The sequence below is a fragment of the Nuphar pumila genome, chromosome 14 (assembly GCF_984573655.1).
Source record: "Nuphar pumila chromosome 14, dmNupPumi1.hap1.1, whole genome shotgun sequence".
NCBI classification, from domain to species: Eukaryota; Viridiplantae; Streptophyta; class Magnoliopsida; order Nymphaeales; family Nymphaeaceae; genus Nuphar; species Nuphar pumila.
In genome coordinates this window covers 80,171,768-80,198,016 of record NC_143262.1, presented here as the reverse complement: position 1 = coordinate 80,198,016, position 26,249 = coordinate 80,171,768, and the positions used below count along the sequence as shown (strand labels likewise).

The 26,249-nt window shown below is 39.5% G+C and overlaps 1 protein-coding gene across 1 annotated transcript in view; it reads left to right on the top strand.

Annotated features, from left to right (window-relative positions):
* Positions 1 to 5,527: 5,527 nt before the first annotated feature.
* The window catches only part of LOC149817077 (DNA ligase-like protein), a 38,177-nt gene continuing 17,455 nt past the window's right edge, over positions 5,528 to 26,249 (top strand). The window contains 2 exon segments of the mRNA XM_089987021.1: positions 5,528 to 5,646; positions 5,790 to 5,879. Coding sequence (XP_089843147.1) covers positions 5,528 to 5,646; positions 5,790 to 5,879 — 209 coding nt within the window.

The window sequence follows — 26,249 nt, the reverse complement described above, 5'->3', positions numbered from 1 at the left end:
ATATATAGAATTGTGGTATTTTACGCGAGTTGCTACTTTAATAGACGACTATGACCAGTATAGCCAAACTAGTGTTAGTTTAGTGTGATGGAGTGTTTGAGAGAGTTAATTTGAGATAATTAAAACATACAAACTTGTGTAGTGTGTCAGAAACTAAATTCAGAATAGGGGCTTAGAACCTACTGCAGTTATAAGTTAAAGTCTTTATTTGCTTATAATTATTTCTTACTGAGTTGTAGACGCACCTCCTGTATAATTATAATTGTAGGTTCCAAACACACTAGTGCAGGTAGGACATAATCGACTACTTTTACTTCAACAAAGCACTTGGTAATTTTTAATTTTCTTGTCATTGAACATTTATATACTTGTTATTTCTTATGTTATAAGTGATGAACTGTGTAAAAGAAAGTGAATTATTAGAAAAGAATAAAAAAAAATTTAGCCATGTTTTCTCTGTGTGAACTCTGTATGTTTTTTCTTTAAGAAGTAATACCAACCGAACTCAGACTCTCGATGTCCCAGATCGAGGTATTACACTTATAAAGTAATTGGGTCACACAAAAAAAAATTCTACGAGTAGAGCGATTTTCTGTGTTTTGTGTTTGACACATAGAATCATTGAATGCATAGTGTGCTTCTCTATTGATCTGATCGTGAGATAAACTCTCTATACAATTGGCATAGATAAGCTCTCTTTAGTATGCACCGTTGGTCCATTTTCTTCTCTCCTACGAAGGTTTAAATGACAAATTGACAGAAACAATGGGCTCGACAATGTACCTAGTCAATCATTTTCAAAGTCTAAAATACTTTACACAATGAAAATTAGATTGGCCTTTTATTTTTCTTTTTTTTATAATCTAAGACAAAACCCTCTTATCACCCACCGAACATTGGCTCACCTGAGACAAAACCCTCTTATCACCTACAGCACATTGGCTGACCTATTGGTAAAACCCTTGAGGTTCTCCTGCTCACTAGGGAGTACGCCCAACTTCGACTTTGCGGCAAGAGACAACACTAGTGGGTTTCGAACTTGTGAAGTTCCATCTACTTGGTGACATTCACAAATGACCCCTACCGGATGAGTGGAGCCCTTATGAACTCAAATATTCTTTCTTGTTCATCATGCAAGACTTTTGTTTTTAGCTGTAAGTTGAAACATACTAATCTATGAATGATTTTGGACTGTAAATAAATAATGATTGTTTAGTCCATTGCGTAATGCAACTTAGTCGTCTTTGAGTGTGATGCTCATGCCTTGCACGTCTCTAACTACCCACGTACAAAATAGTAATTTAATTACAGTAATGGCCGATGAGATCGACGTCTTTGCGTGATCCATCTAAATATGGACGGTGAATATGGCTCGAACAGAAAGCAGTCCGAGGCACTCAGTATCCGCAGACTTTCTGTTGCTGTCTCGAGGCAAACTGGCAAAGAACTTGGATAGACAATGACCCATGTCAGCCATCTCTCTTGTGGTGGTAAAATCTAAGTAAGAAAGATGACCTTTTAGCAAGCTTAACTTCAAACGTGGGCTCTCATGTCTGAAAATTTAGGATATTTTAAGGGCTTGTTAGGAATCTAGAAACTGGGATAGGAGTTATTAATGCATTTGGCAACAAGTTGGTCAAACTACTACCACCTGGTGGCTGTTTGGAAACTGGTAAATGGGATGCTTGTTAATGCATTTGGGATGGGAAGTGGCATTGTATTTACACTAAAGTATGAAATTGACAGCTGCAAATACCACTTCCCATCCCAGCTACTAGTTTCCAAACAGGGCCTAACACCTAGGGCACATTCTGTTGGATGATTCTGATTTACTTTCTCATTTGAACGAGAAAGTGAATCTGATTTGTGCAGCCAAACTTAAAAAATTAAGCAGTGAGAAAGTGAATCTCATTTGCCTTTGCAAATAAGTCACTTCCTAATTTGCTTGAGATTCAAAAGCACATGAGACCCTGTGTGACTCTGAATGTCAAGCAAATTAGAAAGTGATTCTAAATCATGTTTTTTGAAAAGAGCAGCCGAAGGTGCCCTTAGTGTCCCTTGACGGTTGCCGCAAGGTTGAAGCTGAGTGTACTTTCGTTGGCTAGGGGAGACCTCAAGTGTTTTACCAACTTGAAGTCACACCAAGTTCATGAAATTCAATTTTGATGTTAATTTCTAGTGTAAGGAAAGAAAGCATGAAGTAGGTAACCCCAACTAACTAGGGTAAATTGGGATATAATGGCAGCCAACTTGTGCCGGGTTTTTTTATACAAGTAGGCATGTTTGAACTCCAGTATCATAGCCAGCACATCTTACCAAAGTCAGCAATTAAATTGCCCTTATAGAGACATCGCTCAACTCCCGAGAATAAAGGCCATAAATACTTTCAAAAGAGGCAAACGGAACTTCAAACTACATCTTTCTTTCTTTCTTTCTTTTTTATAGGCTAAACTACCTCATTCTTGAGGACCCAAAGGATAAAGGTCCACAAAATCGTAAGGGATCCACCCCACTTAAGAGTCCCTGGACCCGGAACTGAGCGACCCAAATCTCAAAACCAAAACACACGAAATAGGAATGCAAAGGGCTCAAATTCAGTTCTAAAGTAGGCGCTATTGAATCCGACCCAGCGGGACATGTCCCAGTGGAAAAGGCTCATAGAGAATCTGGATCTGAATGAATTGTCGTATATCGATTTGTAAGATATTATGTGTTTTCTAGTGTCGATTTGTGAGATATTATTTTGTTTGTTAATATCGATTTGTAATATATTATGCTGAATTGTCGTATATCGATAATGTAAGATATTATGTGTTTTCTAGTATTAATTTTTTAGATATTATTTTGGTTGTTAATATCGATTTGTAATATATTATGCTAAATTGTTGTATATCGATTTGTAAGATATTATGTGTTTTCTAGTGCGATTTGTGAGATATTGTTTTGGTTGTTAATATCGATTTCTAATATATTATGTTGAATTATCGTATATCGATTTATAGGATATTATGCTGAATTGCCGTATACAAATTTATAATATATTATGTTGATTTGTCGTATATCGATTTGTAAGATATTATGTATTTTCTAGTATCGATTTGTGAGATATGGTTTTGTTTGTTATTATCGATTTGTAAGTTATTATGTTGTTGCTTTGATATTGTGATTCATTCAATCATTTCTTTGAGTTACTTAACTAATTGATAGTTGTTGTTATATGCATCTTGAATAAATCGTAGTAAACGTATGTACTAGCTAACACAAATTGATATTTTTCTCATGACAGTGTTGAACATATCAACTAGTTGCAGTAAAGATGATGTATCTCAATCATTGGAAAGTCATGGAGCAACGGGCATCCGTACTATCGATGCACCTGAAGAAGCGGATATATGCACTAATGATGCACATGATAAGAAGGGTGTATGCATTGGATTCACTCTTGACTTGAATATTCTAGCAGACGAAATACAATTCGATAATGAGGTAGACGTTCATGATAGTGCACTTGACAAAGGTGCAGGCACCTCAAGTCTACATGATAGTACACCTGACTCTGTTCCTGTAGAGGAAATGCAGTTTAATAATGAGGAAGTTGCATACAAATTTTACAATGAATATGCCTTAAAACTTGGCTTCAGTGTTAAAAGGTATTCTTGAAAAAAAATGCACAGGGTGTCATGGTGAGAAAGGTATATGTTAGTTCTAAGTAAGGCTGGAAGAAGTCAAGTGAAAATCCAACAAAGAGCAAGTCAGATTCAAGATGTGGTTGTCCAGCGAGAATGGTGTTAAGAAGACTTTCGAATGGAAAACATGTAGTTCGTACTTTAATCAACGATCATAACCATGAATTAGTCGCTTTATTTATGACTCTTATGTTAAGGTCACATCGTAAAGTAACTGAAACGCATGCTGCAATTGTTGATATAGCTAATAGCATCAGCATTGTACTAAGGAAGATATACAATTTGTGCGCATACAGATATGGTAGTCACGAGAATGTAGCATTCACACCTATGGATCTAAGAAATCACTTGAGAAGGAAGAGGCCAGACAACATGAAAAATAGAGGAATATGTTCTTTGGTTGATTGCCAACAGAAGAATTCAAGAAATGACCCTGGTTTCTTTAGTGCAATGCAACTGGATGAAGATGAGTATGTTGTGAATATGTTTTGGGTAGATTCAAAGTAAAGAATAGATTATGAATGCTTCAATGATGTGCTTATTTTTTATACGACAGTGAAGATTAATACGAAACAGTGGTCATTTGCACAGTTTGTCATGGTGAACCATCACTCACAGAGTTGGATATTAGGTAATACTTTTTTGTATGACCAGACCAAGGAAACCTTTGAGTGATTGTTCAGAGTATTTACACAGGCAATGAATGAGAAGCACCCTAGAGCTGTAGTTACAGATGGTGATCTTGCAATTGAGGTTGCAGTGTCTCATGTATGGCCATATGCACATCATCGCCTATGTTTGTGACATATCTTTCAAAATACAACAAAGAACATAAGACATGTTTTTAATCAGAAGACAGGGTTTGATAAAAAGTTTAAAAAGTGCGTACTTGAGAGCATAGACGAGGTAACCTTTATATCTGATTGGAAGCAAATGATTCAGATGTACGACCTTGAAGATTGTGTGTGGTTACAACATTTATATGCAGACAAAGAGAAGTGGGCATTGGCATATGGAAGACAATACTTTTGTGCAGGTATGATAATCACACAAAGGGTTGAATCTATGCATGCCACACTAAAAAAAACCTTGTATTCATGTTTAACAATGTTTCGCTTCATGGAACAATATGAATTATTTGTAGACGGTCTTAAACATAATGAGCTTGAACAAAATGTAAAATGCTTCAACACCCGCCCTGTAATTTTGGGCATAAAAATATTGACGCAATCTGCAGATCTGTATACACTAACTGTATTTGAATGGACTAAGAAGGTAGTTATACAGATCATAAATTGCAACATAAAAGAAAGTATGCAATATGGGAATATGCAAAAATATCATATTTTATGGGAGGACGAAGAGTATCCAAAAAGAAAAGAAGCATATGTTACGTACACTGTTGACAACGGAACAATTGAATGTAGGTGTGACATATTGCGATAGTTGGATGTTATGTACAATGTTGACAACAGAACAGTTGAATGTACATCCAAATACCAGAACGTTTAGGGCGACAAATTGTGAGGAGCTCCTGTCGTTTACTCCTTAGGGCGAAAACGATAATGATTTTAACCCTTTCTGTTTTCTGACAAGAAGATATTTTTGTCTTTTGTTAGAAATATTGTTTCATTGCGCTATTGGCGAAAAAAGGTACATAACAAATGCTAAGTGATGTCGACACACACAAGAAAACTAGCCCCACGTGCTTACATACGTGACGCACGTTCAAAACTGAGAACACGCGCTCTATGGAGCTATGAATACCAAGAGATTTTGGCGCTAAGATATTGGGAAGCGAGAAGACGCATTCCGTTCACATTTTGGTGATGGGCGGAATAATGGAGAGCAACAACAAGCGAGGGAGTGGAGCTGCCGCTTGCGATCAGAATCCGTCGCCGGCGCCGGAGAAAGAAAGGAAAGCGGAAGGCGACGATCTTTTCTATCCCGACCTCTCTAGGTTCCATCGCCATCTCTCTCTCTCTCTCTTTCTCTCTCTCTCTCTCTCTCTCTCTCTCTCTCTCTCTCTCTCTCTCTTGCTCATCCATTTTGATCTCTGAGTAGAATTTTCATTTTTTTTAATTCTTTCTTGGTGATTTACAGTGATATAAAAGGAATCATCTCAGCGTTGCAGCAGATCAAAGAAAAGGCGCAGAAGGACAGCCAGAAGAAAACAGAGAAGACGATAATGAAGTACGGAGATCGTAGATCAGGCGACTCGTCCTACGGTTTCTTTTCGTTTTTCATTTTTTGAAGTGGATAGAAAGGATTTATTCTTGCTTAAGCTTTAGAGCGATTCATTCATGATAACGTATTCATGCTTTTGCTTGAAAGAATTTCGTGCTAAAAGGAAGAGGCAAAGCGACGGGATCCTGACGAAATAGATCAGGCGTTCGGTACTGGAAGACATTTTGTCGCTTCGTCGAAAATTGGATTGCTGCAATCACGTTCATTCTTTGATCCTAAACTTTCGAAGCAGGTTATATGTTCCCCCCCCCCCGAACAGGGCAGTTAGCTACATCTCATGATCGGGGGTCCCAAAGAGCACCACGTATGTAAGCATGTGCGTCTCGTATCCCCATGTTTGTCAGCATTAATTAGCGTTGGAGTTTGATGCGATTGCAAAGACTTAAGTACCCTCTCCTCCATTGGTGCAAAAAAAAATGACGGTTCTTGAAAAGGAGTGGTTGTAAAGACTTAAGTGCCCCGAAGATGATTATTTAAGACCCAGTCTCTGCACTGGAGGATTATCCGAAAAAGAAATCTCCCCTGGAGGAGGCCATGAACATCAACCCTCTTACTCTCTCTCTCTCTCCCTTCTATTTCTGCTTCTGTGCACATCCATTAGAAGATCATACATTGCTCCATCAAGCACCGACTGACCTGCACATTGACTGTTGTGGAGCCTGATTCAAAGTTTTTACCCTTATAGGAGGAGGTTTTGGGGCTCATCCCAGCGTGGGTAGCATCATTCAACTCTCACTCTCTCACTCTCTCCCTTCTATTTCTGCTTTTGTGCACATCCATTAGAAGATCATACATTGCTCCATCAAGCACCGACTGACCTGCACATTTACTGTTGTGGAGCCTGATTCAGAGTTTTTACCCTTACAGGAGGAGGGTCTGGGGGCTCCTCTCAGCGTCGGTAGCATCATTCAACTTGAAGAGTTGTGGAGTCTGATTTAGAGTTTTTACCCTTACAGAAAGGGGGGTCTGAGAGCTCCTCCCAGTGTGGGTAGCATCATTCAACTTGAAGAGTTATGGAGTCTGATTCAGAGCTTTTACCCTTACAGAAGGGGGGTCTGAGGGCTCCTCCCAGCGTGTTCATGGCCTTTTGCCCTTACAGGAGGGGGGTCCGGGGGCTCATCAACCCTCTCTCGCTCTCTCTTCCTTCTATTTCTGCTTCTGTGCACAGCCATCAGAAGATCCTACATTGCTCCATCAAGCACCGACTGACCTGCACATTGACTGTTGTGGGTCCTTACTGATGAGCTGCCTCTAAATTTATTCGACTCTGGGTCCTTACTGCACTTGAAGTTGAGTCGTTGTATTTTTTGTTATTCGGTGGGTGGTGAGGCCCTCCTCTACTCTCTCAAGACTCTTAGCTTGGGCAATCTTTCTTTTGATGATTGTGGTTGTAATCATCAAAAGAAAGATTGCCCAAACTAAGAGTCTTGAGAGAGTAGAGGAGGGCCTCACCACCCACCGAATAACAAAAAATACAATGACTCAACTTCAAGTGCAGTAAGGACCCAGAGTCGAATAAATTTAGAGGCAGCTCATCAGTAAGGACCCACAACAGTCAATGTGCAGGTTAGTCGGTGCTTGATGGAGCAATGTAGGATCTTCTGATGGATGTGCACAGAAGCGGAAATAGAAGGGAGAGAGAGAGAGAGTTAGAGGGTTGAGATTTCTCTAATAAGATCCGTAGTTCTTGTTGCTAACTCTTTACATTTGCAGGTTGTTTCTTCAAATGATTATAATAATGACAAATATGCGAAGGAGTTCAGTATCAGTGTTTCTAATGCGCTTGCTACTTGTCCTGCTCGGGTTTTGCCAACTCCTCGTGTGAGTTGATCATATGTAATTTATTGTTTTGTTCATTATTCTGATCAACTCAGTAATCCAATCGAGATGAGCATGAGGGCCAGATTCTGCTTACTGAGAAGCACTTAAGCAGCAAGCAACAAACACAAACAATCAAAGCAAGAAAGAGATGCTTCAAACATTGCAATCAAAACAGATTCAACTAAAGCTGGCATTATGATAAATAACCTTTGAAATGTTGTTTTGCCTATCAGTGGGACATTGACATGTTGCTCTGAGCATAGCTGTTTGGAAGGGTGAAGCCCAACTGTTGCAGCCAATCGTTGGAGAGGTGGAAGAAGAAGAGGAGGTTGCGGCGTTTGAGACGTCGATGGAAATGCCACCCCTCGAAGCAGAAATCAAGTCCGGCAGGGCAGATTGGTCCGGAAATTGCAGGTTAGAAGGTGCAATGAGGCCGCTGCCCGGGCTGTTCGACTGGTTCCGGCGACTGGAACCCAAGTTTGGAGGAGGTTGGAACAAGGTTGGGATCTACGGGGCTTTGAAGGCATCCTTAGGGAACATAAAGTGTCAGGCCAACGTGATAAGGGCTCTGTTTGAAGCATGGTGCTGGGAGACCAACACCTTTGTGTTTCCGTGGGGAGAGATGACGATCACCTTGGAAGATTTGGCGATGATGGGACTCCCATTGCTTGGAGAGCTCGCTCGAGAGGACCCCAACAATTTCAAAAGCAACAGTGCAGAATCCGGCAATGCTTGGGCAATCTTTCTTTTGATGATTGTGGTTGTAATGTATCATTGAAGTTAAAATGGGGAATGAACTGACAATAGAAAAATTACAAAAATAAACTAGACTCAATAACGAAGACACCACTTTTTACGGATTTGGAATATGACCTCCGGTTAGGGAGATATGGCCCTGACAAGTTGGTCCTAATTCGGGTAGGGATTTACAGCGATTTGCTTACTGAATAACACTACAAATCGCTATAGCGATTTGCGGAAGACACTACAAATCGCTATAGCGATTTGCGGAATTATTTACAGAGCCGGTACTGAGATCTCATGTTCGGGGGTTCCAAACCGCGCCACGTATAAGATGCAGACCGGCATGTATCCCCATGTAGGTCGCCATCATATTGCATCGTAATTTGGTGCCGCAGCAAAGACTCAAGTAACCTTTACCGCCATTCGCTTCCTCTTCCTCGGACGGACATAAATGCCCTCCTTCTAGAAAACTGAATCGTCGGTTCGTGAAAATGACAAAACTGCCCTCCATCGATATCGCGGGAAAACATTCCGCAGGTGGTTGTAATGTATCGTTGAAGTTAAAATGGGGAATGAAATGACAATAGATATCGCTGAAAATTTACAGAAATAAATGCCCTCCTTCTAGAAAACTGAATCGTCGGTTCCTCTTCCTCGGACGGACATAAATGCCCTCCTTCTAGAAAACTGAATCGTCGGTTCGTGAAAATGACAAAACTGCCCTCCATCGATATCGCGGGAAAACGTTCCGCAGGTGGTTGTAATGTATCGTTGAAGTTAAAATGGGGAATGAAATGACAATAGATATCGCTGAAAATTTACAGAAATAAATGCCCTCCTTCTAGAAAACTGAATCGTCGGTTCCTCTTCCTCGGACGGACATAAATGCCCTCCTTCTAGAAAACTGAATCGTCGGTTCGTGAAAATGACAAAACTGCCCTCCATCGATATCGCGGGAAAATGTTCCGCAGAGTTTGCGTATGTAGCAAGCGTTATGTTGTACGATACAAATAGTTCAAAAAAATCCTTTTCCGCTCTAAGCACTCTACCGGAGATTCTTTGCTTTCATCTCGAGTTGCCGGAGCATCCTTTCCTTTTTACCAGAGCATCTGTTTCCGTCTTACACGCAGTCGCAGCATCGTTGCCACCTTCTGTTGCGTATTAGTTGTTACTGTTGCTTACTCTACAGTTGGAATATCCAAATTTCCATCGTTTCGGTGAGTTTCGTGTAAGTTTTCTTTCTTCAATCTGAAGATTGGTTCTTATACAAGGATTTGTATTATGAACCCAAATATTCTGACGATTTCTAATGATGATGATCGTGTATTATGTTGTGCAGGTTAGCAATGTCTGCGCCTCATCAGATTAGAGATACCCCGTCGTTCTATGGGTTGTCTATTAGAGAAGTGATCCGCCAGTCCCATCTATCTAAAGTTTTTGAAAGATACCAAAATATACTTAAGATTGAGAACGATGAAGACAGGGAAAAAGCCTTGAAATCGTATTTTGCGGAGGATTATCCATCAGATATCGAGGCTGCGGACCAAAGGAAGAACTCTGAAGAAAGAAAGATGCAGAACAAGGATGACGAAGAGAAGGCAAAGGCCAGAAATATTGAAGAGAATATAAATAGAAGGTGGAGGATTAACGCACAGCAGATGGAAAAGAGGAAAAAGAAGGCGGAGGAGTGGGAAAGAGATTTTAGCAATATGATGGCGGAGGCTCGTAGGAGAAACTTGGAGAGTAGAGCAATGCAATACAAGGAGGCGGAGGAGAGGCAAAGGCAAATGAATAAGGAGGAGGAAGAGAAGGAACAGAATATTCCTCAATTTGAGGAAGAAAAGAAAGGCGAAGGAGGGAGTTGGAGTTCGAGGAAGCTAAGGAAATGCAAAGGCAGCAGAAGGAGAATGAGGAAAAGAAGGAAAGACAACGGAAGGAGAAGGAGGAGGAGGTAGAGAAGGAAAGAGAAAGGAAGAAGGAGGAGGAAGAATTGCAGGAAAGAAGGAAACAACAACTGCAAGAGAAAGAAAGGCGGCAGAAGGAGAAGAGGAAGAAAAGGAAAGGGAAAGGAAGAAGCAGGTGGAAGAACTACTGCAAAGAAGGAAACAAGAAATCGAGGAGAAAGAAAGGCGGCTGAAGGAGGAGGAAGAAAAGGAAAGGGAAAGGAAGAAGCAGGAGGAAGAGGCGAAAAGGGAGAGACAAATGAAGCAGAAGGAGGAGGAGATAAAGGAGAGAGAAAGGAAGGAGAAGGAGGAGGATGCGAAAAAGGAGAGAGAAAGGATGCAGGAGGAGAAAAAGGAGAGAGAAAGAAAGGAGAAGGAGGAAGAGAAAAGGCAGAGAGAAAGGAAGCAGAAGGAGGAGGAGGAGAAAAGGGAGAGAAAAAGGAAGGAGAAGGAGGAGGAGGAGAAAAGGGAGAGAGAAAGGAAGCAGAAGGAAGAGGAGGAGAAAAGGGAGAGAGAAAGGAAGGAGAAGGAGGAGGAGAAAAGGCAGAGAGAAAGGAAGCAGAAGAAGGAGGAGAAAAGGAAGAGAGAAAGGAAGGAGAAGGAGGAGGAGAAACGCAAGAGAGAAAGGAATCAGAAGGAGCAGGCGAAAAAGGAGAGAGAAAGGAAGCAGAAGGAGGAGGAGGAGAATAGGGACAGAGAAAGGAGCAGAAGGAGGATGAGAAAAGGAAGGCGAGAGAAAGGAAGGCGACGGTGGAGCCGGTAGAGATGGAGATTGAAAGCCAGTTCGAGGCAGTGAACCCACCAGAAAGTCCCAGGTTGGAGCGAGAACAGCAGAAAATAGCGACCAAGGTAAATATATTCGTCCTGTCTGCGAAGATTTAATAATATGTTTAGCGATTTTGGTATAGCGATTACTGTGTTAGGTATTGATATTTATAGCGATTACTGCGATAGTATGTCTGCAACCGATATTATTTATAGCGGTTAGTAGAATAGTATTTATAAGTACAAATGGAAGTAATTTATAATTTGTAGGAATAATATGTTATTTTGTGTTACAGGGAGGTCACAGGAGAAGTAGAGCACCAGGTGAAAAGCTCGGAGGTCGCTGTCAATGGCCTGTAGTTCTGTCTTGGTATGGTCAACTGAGTGCATATCAGAAGGACCGACTACGAAATATGCACTTCGGTGGCCTTTTGGACCAGCAATATTTTGAAACTTGCTGGAATACCATGACTCACCTGGTAAATAAGTGGAATGATAAGACTAACACATTCCAGTTTGATTCTTTTGAGATCACCATGACTCTAGAAGATGTGGCGAGGATCACTGGCCTTAAGTGCGCTGGCAGTGCTGTCCTATTACGACATTCAAACTATAACGCAAGGGAAAACTGCACTGCCCTTCTAGGAATGTCGATGGACGAATGTAGTCAATGTATTTCTGGTGGAAGCAATTCCACATCAATGAAGGTCTCAGTTTTCCGTAATAAATGGGAAGGCCACTTCGCTACTTGTGCATCTGAAACAGCTGACCAAGAGTTGCGCGGCTTTCTTCTATATTTTTTTGCTCTTACATTATTTTCCGATTGTTCTGGTTCGAGAATAAGTTCCATGTGGCTGCAGTACCTGGCAGACTTAGACGAAGTCGACAACTATGCCTAGGGTGCCGCTATGCTCGCACACCTGTACAGTCATCTCCACCGTGCGAGTAATGGTACGAAAACACTTGGCGGATTTTGGCCATTTGTTCAGGTATTTGTTGATTACATACTTAGTATTTGTAGACAAATCTCATTGAAGTTTGTGGCGTTGCTAATAATATTTTTTTTGTTAGGCCTGGGCGTTGGAACATATTATCCCATTGCGTCCACGGTGTGGCCCTCCGATTTGTGGTTTTCCAAAGATCGGTCGCTGGGCCAGAATAAACGTCACAGTTTATAATGCTAAGTCCATTTTAGATGGGCTGCAATTAAACGAGGTAAACGTTCTAAAATTGTTTACAATTGCGTCAGCATTTACCATTGAGTATTATAAGTCGTTGTAATGTTCAACATTCTTAAGTATACATCGCTGCAGGATTGTCTTCCGTAGTGCATATCGTTGTTGCCATATCATGCGTAAATAAATTTTAATATATTTGTCATTCGTTATTAAAAAGAATTACCAATGTACAGATTTTGTGGAGACCTTATGGAGATGGGGGCGATGATGAAGACGTTGTTGCGGAGGCTGCCAGATTGTCTGGCCGCGATTTGTGGCTATTCTGCAATTTTGAAGCCGAGATGCAGCAAGGTAGTCGAGTTCTCCTATAATCTGGCTTGGGGCAGTCTATCCCAAATAAGCCTTTAGAGGTGAGAAGGAACTTGAATAATGGTGCGGGCAGGCACGTGAATTGGAGCGATCGGTACAGGGATGAATTATTTAATTGGAACTCAGGTGGTGTCTGTGCCGTACCGTATGATCATGAAGGACGATAATCTGATCCCTTCTATTTCGAAAGCTATTGGGAACCAATGCGGCGAAATCGGAAGATTGAGAAAATTGTCAACCCATGCCTCCCAACTGTCCCTTCTCATGTTGTAGCCCAGCCTCTACAACCAAAACATCACCTCGATCTGGTTAATAGGACTAGTCCATCAGTAACAAATCATGAGGAAGACCGAACTCTTGCTCCAAAAGAGAAGACTGTCTCTGCCGCAAGGTTCGAACTTATTGAGAGGGAGAATAAGAAATTAAGGACAGAAGTAAGCACTATGGGGACCCAATTGAATGCAGTGGTGGACATGATGACCAGTCTTCTTAGGCAAGGTTTCGCAACGTGGAGGCCACCCAGGATAGACGGTCCACCAATAAAAAGTGAGAGACAAGTCTATAAAATTTCATCAGATTCGTCCAGTGACTCGGAATAAATCCTAGATTTTCTTTTTTATCACGTTATACATTTGTTGTAATTGTATAATGAGTTGCGGTAACGTGAAATTCTTTTACTTTTTAATTCTTTATTATTACATCTTTCCGACTTTGGGTCTCGGTAATAAATAAACTTTCCTCTATGGGAGGATTAGTAGGTTGATAAGAAGGATGGTTGTCTTCATCTATATTTTCTTTTTTACTAAACTAATTGAGTTCATCATCACTAAAAATATCATCATTTCTAGATAGTAACTTAAACAAGAAAGAGTAATCCATATTCTCTTTATGGGATTCATCCTTCTTAAAACCACTAACGTTATCTAAGAAAGTCACATTCCTAGAAACATATAGTTTGTCGTTCTTAACATCATAGCATCTAAATCTTTTTTGAGTTTCAGAATATCCAAGAAATGCATAAGGAATGACTTTTGGTGAGAGTTTGTCATTTTTGTCGGTAAGGACAAAACATTTACATCCAAAGATTCTTAACCAATTTTAGTCGGGTTCCTTTTGGTATAAAATTTTAAAAGCTGAAGTTTTGTTTAGATTTTTTGAAGAAAAGTGATTTATAAGATAAATGGATGTAAGAGCCGCCTCGGCCCAAAAACTTTTTGGAATGTTTTGAGAAATGAGTAAAGTTCTAGTTGTTTCAATAATATACCTATGTTTTCTTTCAGCTAGACTGTTTTGTTGTGGTGTTTTTGGACAAGATCTATGATGAACTATTCTATGGTTTTCAAGATAGTTTTTAAAATCATTTGAAAGATACTCTCCTCCTGAATCAACTCTAAAGATTTTTAAATTATCATTAAATTGATTTTTAATCATCATATGATATGTCTTAAACGATACAAAGACTTCATGCTTATGTTTAAAAGGAAGTATATCCAACAAAATCTTGAATAATCATAAAAACAATAACATAGTAAGCAAATCCTCCCTTAGATACTACGGGTGTCTTCGCCTCGAAAGAATAGCGCACAAAGTATTGGCGAAGACAAATACAGCGATTGTTTGCCATCGCTGATTACAGCGATGCAAATAATCAATAGATAAGGAAAGGATTTGTTGCCATCGCTGGATACTTCGTGCTTTGAGTCGGAGAGCGATCTGTAGCATCGCAGCATAAATCCGAGTGCACAAGTTCAAAAGATTTGTTTGTAAACGTAGATCTTTGTTCAAAAGTCAAGCTTTTCATTTTTCCAAAAATGCAATGATTACAATTGAAATTACTATTACAGAGATCTTTGTCTTCGCAATCACTGTATTTGTCTTCGCCTCGAAAGAATAGCGCACAAAGTATTGGCGAAGACAAATACAGCGATTGTTTGCCATCGCTGATTACAGCGATGCAAATAATCAATAGATAAGGAAAGGATTTGTTGCCATCGCTGGATACTTCGTGCTTTGAGTCGGAGAGCGATCTGTGGCATCGCAGCATAGTGATTTGTGGGTATTGTTCGAATGTCAAATCACACATGGAAAACGTATTTCTGAATATTTAAAACTTAATGAGCGGCATGGAAAGACGTATTTTTGAATACTTCGAACGCAAGCATTTAATTTGGCGGCGGTTATCAAAAAAAGGCGGCATGCGAAAAGCCGTATTTATATTTTTTTTAAACGCAATCAATTAATTAGCTTTGTGCTTTGAGTCGGAGAGCGATCTGTGGCATCGCAGCATGGTGATTTTTGGGTATTGTTCGAATGTCTAATCACACGTGGATAGCGATATGTGGCATCGCAGCGTAGAACGTTGTTGATTATTGTTGGACTGTCAATCTTAGCGTGATGCGAAGGATTGTTCAAGTGTGCTGCGATGTGTGGCATCGCAGCGTAGGACTGTCAATCACTGTGCTGCGATGCCACAGATCGCTATTCAACGATAACCACAAATCGCCATACACCTCCAGTGAACTTCTTCTCCAGCAAATCTTTCGCGTTCCCGACACCTCCACTTGCCTTTTGAAATCATTATTGTCAGTTCTCTATTTGAAAGCATTAGAACACATATATGCATGATTGAATCACTATGAAGTTTTTTTGACAAACTTAGAACATATATATGCTTGATTAAATCACTATGATTTTTTTTTTGACAACCTTAGAAGACATATATGCTTGATTGAATCACTATGATTTTTTTTTTACAACATTAGAACAAATATATGCAAGATTGAATCACTAGAATTTTTTTGACAACCGTAGAACACATATATGCATGATTCAATCACTATAATTTTTTTTTACAAACTTAGAACACATATATGCATAATTAAATCACTATAAAATTTTTTTAAAGCGGTAAAACACATATATGCATGATTGAATCACTATAATTTTTTTTTTCAAAAGCTTAGAACATATTTATGCATGATTGAATCACTATTATTTTTTTTTTTGACAACCTCAGAACACATATATTCAATATTGAACCACTATGATATTTTTTTGACAGCCTTATAACACTTTTTTGCATGATTGAATCACTATGATTTTTTTTTATGAGAGCCTTAGAGTACATATATGCAAGATTGAGTCACTATGAATTTTTTTTGGTAGCCTTAGAACACATATATGCATGATTGAATCACTATGATTTTTTTTGACAACCTTAGAACACATATATTTAATCACAAATATATGCATGATTCAATGTCTAAGATTTTTTTTTGACAGCAATAGAACACATATATGCATGAGTGAATCACTATAATGTTTTTTGACAAGCTTAGAACACATATATGCATGATTGAATCAACATAATTTTTTTTGACCGATTTACAACACATATATGCATGATTGAATCACTATGAGTTCTTTTTTACAACCTACGAACATATATATGCAAGATTGAATCACTATGATTTTTTTTAGGGCCTTAGAATACATATGTGCAAGATTGAAATTTTTTTGAAAGCCTTGGAACACATATATGCATGATCGAATCACTAAAAAAAAAATTTAACAGCCTTAGAACACATATATGCATGATTAAATCACTATGAATTTTTTTTGTCAAACTTAGAACACATATATGCATGATTGATTCTAAATGAACTTTTTTTTACAGCCTTAGAACACATATGCATGATTGAATCACTATGAATTTTTTGTCAAACTTAGAACACATATATGCATAATTGATTCTAAATGAACTTTTTTTTACAGCCTTAGAACACATATGCATGATTGAATCACTATGAATTTTTTGTCAAACTTAGAACACATATATGCATGTTTGATTCTTAATGAACTTTTTTTTATAACCTCAGAACACATATGCATGATTGAATCATAGTGAATTTTTTTTTAGAGCCTTATAACACATATATGCTTGATTGCATCACTGTGATTTTTTTTTGGCAGCCTTAGAACATATATATGCATGATTAAAATTTTTTTGATAGCCTTTGAAAAAATATATGCATGATTGGATCACTATGAAATTTTTTTGACAACCTTAGGAAACATATATGCATGATTGAATCACTATAATTTTTTGGACAACCTTACAACACATATATGAGTGATTGAATCACTATAAAGTTTTGTTGACAGCCTTAGAACATATATATGGCAGATTGAAAATTTTTTGACAGCCTTAGAACACATATATGCATGATTGAATCACTATGATTTTTTTTTGACAACCTTAGAACACATATATGCATGATTGAATCACCATGAATTTTTTTTATAGCATTATAACACATATATGCATGATTGAATCACTATAATTTTTTTTGGCAACCTTAGAACACATATATGCATGATTGAATCACTATAAAAAAAAATCACAATCTTAGAACACAAATATGCATGATTGTGTCACTATAAATTTTTTTTGACAGCCTTAGAACACATATATGTATGATTGAATAACTACATTTTTTTTACAAAAAAGCCGTATTTATATTTTTTTTAAACGCAATCAATTAATTAGCTTCGTGCTTTGAGTCAGAGAGCGATCTGTGGCATCGCAGCATAGTGATTTGTGGGTATTGTTCGAATGTCTAATCACACGTGAAAAACGTATTTTTGAATATTTAAAACTTAATGAGCGGCATGGAAAGATGTAATTTTGAATACTTCGAACGCAAGCATTTAATTTGGCGCGGTTATCAAAAAAAGGTGGCACGCGAAAAGCCGTATTTATATTTTTTTAAACGCAATCAATTAATTAGCGGGCTGTTTTCAAAAAATGGTTGCACGTTAAAGGACTTTACCTTTGTAGGTGAGGACGGCGTTTCAGTATCTCCGTTGCAAAGGTGTCATCGATATCTCCGTCCAGGCATGGCGCCGAAGAAGGGGACAATCGGAGCAGTACGACCAGCCATGGCGGACAAGAAGAGGACTAGTGGAGCAATACGACCCGACACGATGCCAAAGACGATGGGAGCACTACGACCGGGCACGGCGGCAACGGAGAGGACGATGGTAGCAAAACGACCAGGCACGGCGCCAGAGGAGTGGACGAGGGGAGAAAAACGACCAGGCACGGAGCAAACGGATAGGAGGATGGGAGCTAAACGACCAGGCACATTGCCAATGGAGTGGACGATGGCAGCAAAACGGCCACGCACGGCTCTAAACAAGAAGACAACCACATCCACAGTACCAGGACTAGCGCTTAAGAGGTATATTCTTTGAAACGCCTGAGCGGTTTAGTGAACATTTGGCTTTTCATGTCGTATTTGGACTAGTGTTGTTTACTGTAGACAATAATTTCAATGTCCAATCCTGAATACCACGCTCATGGTGCACTCAGTGCAACATCCACAGTCTCGGGTGGGCGGCAACGCCCTGACGAGTTCGTAGATGACATCGAGCAGATGCAAGATGAATTTGCAGATGGGAACACTATCAGTAATTTTGTAAGTATTTGTCCACTATCAATTTCTAGGTCATCGGTTTGCATGTTCTGAAGTTCGTAACTTTGTGCAACCAGACAATGTATGATTTTGTCAATTACATTCAAAGCAACCCAACGAGCAATACAGTACGCATCATCAGCCCGTATTTCATGATATGTCTGTGCCGCTGTTGTTCTGTTTGCTTTCATGACGTACTCACGTTTCTTGGTGGTTAAACCTTGCTATTTCGTGCAACAGATGTACGTCCGGCGAAAGCCATACGGCATAGGATTCGACGATGCACTACCTTGTTGGAACAACGATGATGAGTGCATAGACATTTCGAAATTTGGAAAGGTAAGTGAACAAACCTCTTATCCAAGGTTTATTCGTAACATCCCCATCACGATAAGTCTCTGGAACGAAAAATGATTTTATCGATTCGCAGATTTTACTTCCTACACTCTGGCAATATCCAGACCATTGGGTCCTATACGAGATGAATTTTCAGCTAAAACAACTATGGTGCTACAACTCATTGGACTGCCACAGTGGCGTAGAACGCGATGCTATGCATTTGGTAAGCTTGTACCCAAAGGTGAAGTAGCTATTCGAGGTGGACCGGACTGTAATATATTATCCCTTTTTCACAGGCGGGATTCCTTAACGGGCAAATGGGTGTCGACATTGGTGAGTGGATGTTGCTCTGTGCTGACGATGCTCCGTTACAAAGTAATGGGGTCGATTATGGCATATTCGTAATGAAGCATATTGAAGCAATATACAATGGAGAACAACCTTGTTTCCACGCTGTATGAGCTTCGTATCCGATGTTATTGGGTATTCCTGTTATATATTGGATTTCACATTACCTGTTTTGTTGCAGGAACATATTACGGTAATACGCGACAAAATATGCGGAAAATTGATTGAGTTTAAAATGAACGGCAGACAGAATAGTATAAAGTGAAACCTATCGATTGCTCTGTCTGTACAACCTAAGGAGGCCCTCCATCACCGTTCTCGCCGTCCTCCTCGACAGTAACCCAGTGGTGCAGTCGCGCTGAGGGTGGCCAGCAGGAGCTCCGCCAAGTCATGTAGTGTATAACTGTAATGTTTCAAGGTGTTAGTGGGTATCTAAATTTTTGTCATGTAGTATAAAAGAGGGTCGACCCCTATATGTTGTAACATTTTCAGGGTTTTTTGCTAATGAAGCTTAAGTTGTCTTCCCTCTCTATTCTCCTCTCTTCTCCTTTTGTTCTTGCTGGTTTCCCGATTTCAATATGGTATCAGAGCTCTATTGAAAATAACAGGGTGCTTTGTTGAAGATCGGTGAGAGGAAGAAGCTTCATCTGCATCGGTCGTGCTGGGACCCACCTCAGCTTGTGTTCTCCACAGCTGACGTCCGTACCAACCTTGAAGTCTTGAACTTTTGGTCGATTGATGTTGGATTCCATTAGCTCTTGATTTTTGTGATTGAATGAATCAAGAATTTTAATGGTCGGATGAAATCTCAATTTTTAGTGGATTTAATTGTATTTTCTGAAAAAAACTGATGAACAGTACCCTGAATGCAAAAAGTTTGTGATTGTGATGCTATCGGTGGGTTTTGTTTGCCCAAATCAATTGTAATCTGGTCATTTTTTGGTGTGTGATAGATTGGGACTGATTTGAAGGGCTATTTGGGTGTTTGGGTGCAATTTTGATGATAGATTTGGGTTCCTAGTTCAGGCGGTAACCCATTTTCTGTAGTTTTTCTCTGTTTCGACCAACATATTGTGTTGGGTTGCTGGTGCTTTCGACCAGCACAAGTACGACCAACATATTTTTCTCTGGCGAAAGATATTTCTAAATATCGCATTACGTGAACTTATCAATAAGAAAGGTTTGTTCTTAGAAATCGCTGTATTGATGAACCGACGGTAATGTACACCTAAGGCGATTTCTTTAGACGTACTTGTGGATTTATTTGAGACCAAAAGATTCGGTCCAATCGCATTGACTACCATTCAGAATAGCCCTCTGGCATGACATTGTTTTCTTTAATGCGGAGTGCTTTTTTATTTAAGATTTGCTTTTGGTTTAATGAAACTGACGTATATACTCGAAAACTGACGGAGGGTGATAGGACGTTTCATTAATATTTGAATGACACAACACACAGTTCCACTTTGCTTCGCGAATAAGGAACCGACATAATCGACAATTCCTGCTTACACGACTTATTCTTCAATCGAGTGCATAGGCGGCTTCGACGCAGTTGTCGTATCCGTCTATACCTTTTTCATAGGTCTGTAAGATCATAATTGAAGAAACCGTCGTTTAAAATTCAAGCAATTTTCAAATGCTGGCACAGGTTTTCATGGTCGTAGCAGTGTAGTTTGACGTTAGACCACCAAGCGTATCGCTTTGTACTATTCGTAAAATAAGAACGCGACATTAAAGCGATGTTTAAGCATACAACATTTCATAGCGATGTTGAATATTATCATTTTGAACATTAGAAGTCTTTGTTCATTGCACACATCGCAGTCTCACCCTGTGACTGTCAATCACGCGGGTTGAGCGCACATCTTTTATCAATTACAAGCCTTTTAGACCTCGCCTCCGTCAGTTTCTCCTCCGAAATTAGAAAGGACGTCAACTTTTTGCAGAGTTCTTCGCGGAATCCGGGTATATCAACCTGCAAAAACAGATTGTAAACTAGAAGCAATAGGCATGGCCTTAATTGCCAATAACAGAGGCCAAGGAATGGCATACAGCGTTGAAACAGGGTTCTGCACCATTGTATATCGCTTCAATGTACTTCATTACAAATACGCCGCAATCAACGCCATTATCTTGTAAAGGAGCATGGTATGCCGTGCGAAAGATTCACTCGCTGACATCGACTCCCAAAATGGCTATGAGGAAACCGATCTGAGAATAATGCGACCGAAAGTAAATTCATGACCCCAGTACACTACACGATACTCATATAGATGGAATCTTACGAGATGGGAAATGTCTAGCCGTAAACCACTGTCAACTTCCAACGAATTGTAACACCATAGTTGTTTTTCGCGTAAATCCATCACGTATAAGACCCAATGTTTTTCAGACTGCCAAAGTGTAGGAATCAGTATCTGCAAATAGATCGAAAAAATGTTACCACTGTCAAGCTGTAATATTGCACTGTAGGTTTGTTTGCTTACCTTTTCACTTGTCATAAGGTCTCTGCAGTGATTACCGTTAACCCAATAAGGTTTGCCGTCTTGAAATTCACTGGAGTATGGCAAACGGCGTAATATAGTCTGCAAACCGAAAGAAACATTGCTAACACCAACGTTAACATATGAATAAATTTGACTAAATCAATAATGAAAAGCAACATAAAATACAACCGATATACCATGAAATATGGGCTGACGACGCTCACAGTCTGGCTTGGTACGTTGCTTTTAATATAATTTACGAAATTGGATATAGTCTGTTTGCAGCAAATATGGTGTTGTATTGATCATACGTACACATGGCTTACGTTTATAGACAACTACTACTAGTTTAATACTAACAAAATTACTGATCATGTTGCATTGTGCGAATTCACTACGCATTCGGTTGATGTCCTCCAGGAGTGATTGACTAAGTTTTCGCCCAACTTCGTCGGTGGATGTTCGACTGAAATGAATGCGGACATTGCAACGACCGATATTTAAATTACATTATATAGTACACAAAAACAAATCGCAAAAAACGCATGAAAGAGACGGATTTTGCTGAACATGTAGACTATGCGTAGACAATATACCCAGGATTCGCCATTGTTGGTCGTGTAGCTGTCTTCGTCTGCCTCACCGACTATAATTTTCTATGTTCGAGGGCGGATCTACAGGTTTATGAAGGAACCGTCAGTTTGGTTGTTGCTGGTTCACGAAGTAGAAGACAAACACACCTTCCAGTGCTTGTGCAATTATTTATGACCTAAAAGATGTACTGCTCAACCAACATGATCAATGAATACTGTACGACAACTCAAACATTTATGGGTATCCGTTGGAAAATACACATTGAGTAGCCATTTATTTATAATATATGGATACAACTTTTCACAAGATAACTGACAATAATGATTTCAAAAGGCAAGTGGAGGTGTCGGGAACGCGAAAGATTTGCTGGAGAAGAAGTTCACTGGAGGTGTATGGCGATTTGTGGTTATCGTTGAATAGCGATCTGTGGCATCGCAGCACAGTGATTAACAGTCCTACGCTGCGATGCCACACATCGCAGCACACTTGAACAATCCTTCGCATCACGCTAAGATTGACAGTCCAACAATAATCAACAACGTTCTACGCTGCGATGCCACATATCGCTATCCACGTGTGATTAGACATTCGAACAATACCCAAAAAATCACCATGCTGCGATGCCACAGATCGCTTACCGACTAAAAGCACGAAGCTAATTAATTGATTGCGTTTAAAAAAAATATAAATACGGCTTTTCGCATGCCGCCTTTTTTTGATAACCGCCGCCAAATTAAATGCTTGCGTTCGAAGTATTCAAAAATATGTCTTTCCATGCCGCTCATTAAGTTTTAAATATTCAAAAATACGTTTTCCACGTGTGATTTGACATTCGAACAATACCCATAAATCACTATGCTGCGATGTCACAGATCGCTCTCCGACTCAAAGCACGAAGTATCCAGCGATGGCAACAAATCCTTTCCTTATCTATTGATTATTTGCATCGCTGTAATCAGCGATGGCAAACAATCGCTGTATTTGTCTTCGCCAATACTTTGCGCGCTATTCTTTCGAGGCGAAGATAAATACAGCGATTGCGAAGACAAAAATCTCTGTAATAGTAATTTCAATTATAATCATTGCATTTTTGGAAAAATGAGAAGCTTGACTTTTGAACAAAGATCTACGTTTACAAACAAATCTTTTGAACTTGTGCACTCGGATTTATGCTGCGATGCCACAGATCGCTCTCCGACTCAAAGCACGAAGTATCCAGCGATGGCAACAAATCCTTTCCTTATCTATTGATTATTTGCATCGCTGTAATCAGCGATGGCAAACAATCGCTGTATTTGTCTTCGTCAATACTTTGCGCGCTATTCTTTCGAGGCGAAGACAAATACAGCGATTGCGAAGACAAAGATCTCTGTAATAGTAATTTCAATTGTAATCATTGCACTTTTGGAAAAATGAGAAGCTTGACTTTTGAACAAAGATCTACGTTTACAAACAAATCTTTTGAACTTGTGCACTCGGATTTATGCTGCGATGCCACAGATCGCTCTCCGACTCAAAGCACGAAGTATCCAGCGATGGCAACAAATCCTTTCCTTATCTATTGATTATTTGCATCGCTGTAATCAGCGATGACAAACAATCGATGTATTTGTCTTCGCCAATACTTTGTGCGCTATTCTTTTGAGGCGAAGACACCCGTAGTATCTAAGGGAGGATTTGCTTACGATGTTATTTTTTTTATGATTATTCAAGATTTTGTTGGATATACTACCTTAAACATAAGCATGAAGTCTTTGCATCGTTTAAGACATATCATATGATGATTAAAAATCAATTTAATGATAGTTTAAAAATCTTTAGAGTTGATTCCGGAGGAGAGTATCTTTCAAATGATTTTAAAAACTATCTTGAAAACCATAGAATAATTCATCATAGATCTTGTCCAAAAACACCACAACAAAACAGTCTAGCTGAAAGAAAACATAGGTATATTATTGAAACAACTAGAACAACTAGAAGCAAAAACCCGCTATCTATCGATTTGAACAAATTCAACCACGAACCGCAAGTCGTCAATGACAAACGACTATAAACTCTCCAAAAATCCGGCATTGTGGAGATCGGGTCATGCAAAGAGGCATGCCAACTAAGTTAATAGCCCATACGAGATTCTTGTGTCCCAAACCTATCTGTCGACTGCATCGTAGCCTGTCATGAAAGAGAAAATATTAGACACTGAATTAAGTTTCACAGGAAATGCCTACCTTCTCGCAACATCGATAACATACCAAAAGCCTTGTAAAACTGTAGTGATCGTTGCCGGAAATCTGGTCGGGAGGAATGTAGGTTTGAACGTTTGCCGGTACTTCTGCAGGGTATTGCTGCATGATGGACATTACACGAGTTAGCTATTTGACAAGCTTCACGCAATGGGGAGCAATATAATGTTTTACATACCTGTTCATTCGAAGGGCTTTGTTGTTTTTTATTACAGGTTGGTTGTTTCTTAGTCCTTTTCTTGCCAACCAATTCTAGTGCACCCTTTGCCCTCCGACGACTGCGATCAGAGGCAGGTTTTCTTTTGATACCCTTTGCTTCATGAATATGTCCATCATAATCAACAACGGTCACTACTGACTTGTTGAAGATAATGTTTACGCTTCGGCGCAACTTCTCGGGAGTGTCAAGCGAGACATGATTTTGACCTACGTTGTTCGATCCCATTATCTTCGGCTGGTATTCATTCGCTGCAAAAGACTTAATGTGAATTAACTCCACGTTTTCAAGTAACTCCGTTGCAGCTTTTCTCGCACATGCATAGCCTTCTTCGCTTCTCGATGCCAAATCAGCAACATGCATGAATGACCTACACAGTTGTTGGTAACGGGAGGCTATGTGGCACTTCTCGTCAACACCAGATTTACTCACATTGTCCATAACAAGCATTTCAATCTTCGCGCGTCTCGTCCATCTTCGCATTACGTAAGACTCAGATATTTCTTGTATCTTCTCTTGATTGAGTGCCTTTAATGCATGACAGCATAGGATACCTTTGAATTCATATATTTTGCACGAACATTCTACCCTTCCGTTGTCGACATTGTACGTGACATGCGCTTCTTGCCTTTCCTGGTGCTTTTCGCCCTGACAAAAATATAGTATTTGTGCATATTCTCGGTTTGCACCAGTTCTTCTATTCTGCAATTCATGACATGCAACACCTCTTTCTTGATCCATTCAAATACAGTTAGTGTATACAGAGCTGCAGGTCGCATCAATATTTTCATGCCAAAAGTTAGAGGTCGTGTATTGAAGCATTTCACGTCTTGTTCAAGCTCATTCTGTCTTAGACCGTCTACAAATAATTCATATTATTCCATGAAACGAAACATTGTTAAACATGAATACAGGGTTTTCTTCAGCGTGGCATGCATAGATTCGGCTCTTTGTGTGCTTATCATACCTGCACAAAAGTATTGTCTTCCATATGCCAATGCCCACTTCTCTTTTTCTGTATATAAATTTTGTAACCACAGACAGTCAGCAAGGCCGTATGTCTTAATCATTTTGTCCCAATCTGACTTAAAGGTGACCTCGTCTACGCTATGAAGTACACACCTTGTAAAATGTTTGTCAAACCCTGTATTCTGATTAAATATGTGTCCTATGTTCTTTGATGCATTTTGAAAGATATGCCACAAACACAGGCGATGATGTGCATCTGGCCACACATGAAGCACTGCAGCCACAATTGCGTGATCACCATCTGTGAGTACAGTTTCAGGATGCTTCCCGTTCATTGCCTGTGTAAATACTCTGAACAACCACTCAAAGGTTTCCTTGGTCTGGTCATACACAAAAGCACCGCCTAATATACAACTCTGTGCGTGATGGTTCACTCCCACAAACTGTGCAAATGGCCACTGTTCAGTGTTAATCTTTACTATAGTATCAAACACAAGCACATCATTGAAGCATTCATAATCTAATCTAGACCTTGAATCTGACCAAAACATATTCACCGCATATCCATCTGCGTCCACTTGCATTGCACTAAAGAAACCATGTTCATTGCTTGATTTATTCTGTAAGTAACGAACCAAACAACATATTTCTCCGTTCTTCATGTTATCTGTCCTCTTCCTGCTCAAGTGGTTTCTAAGATCCAAAGGTGTGAATGGCACATTTTCGCGACCACCATCTATGCGGGTAAACAAATTGTATATCTTCCTTGGTGCAATGCCGGCGCTATCGGCTATTTCAGCCATTGCAGCATGAGCTACAGTTA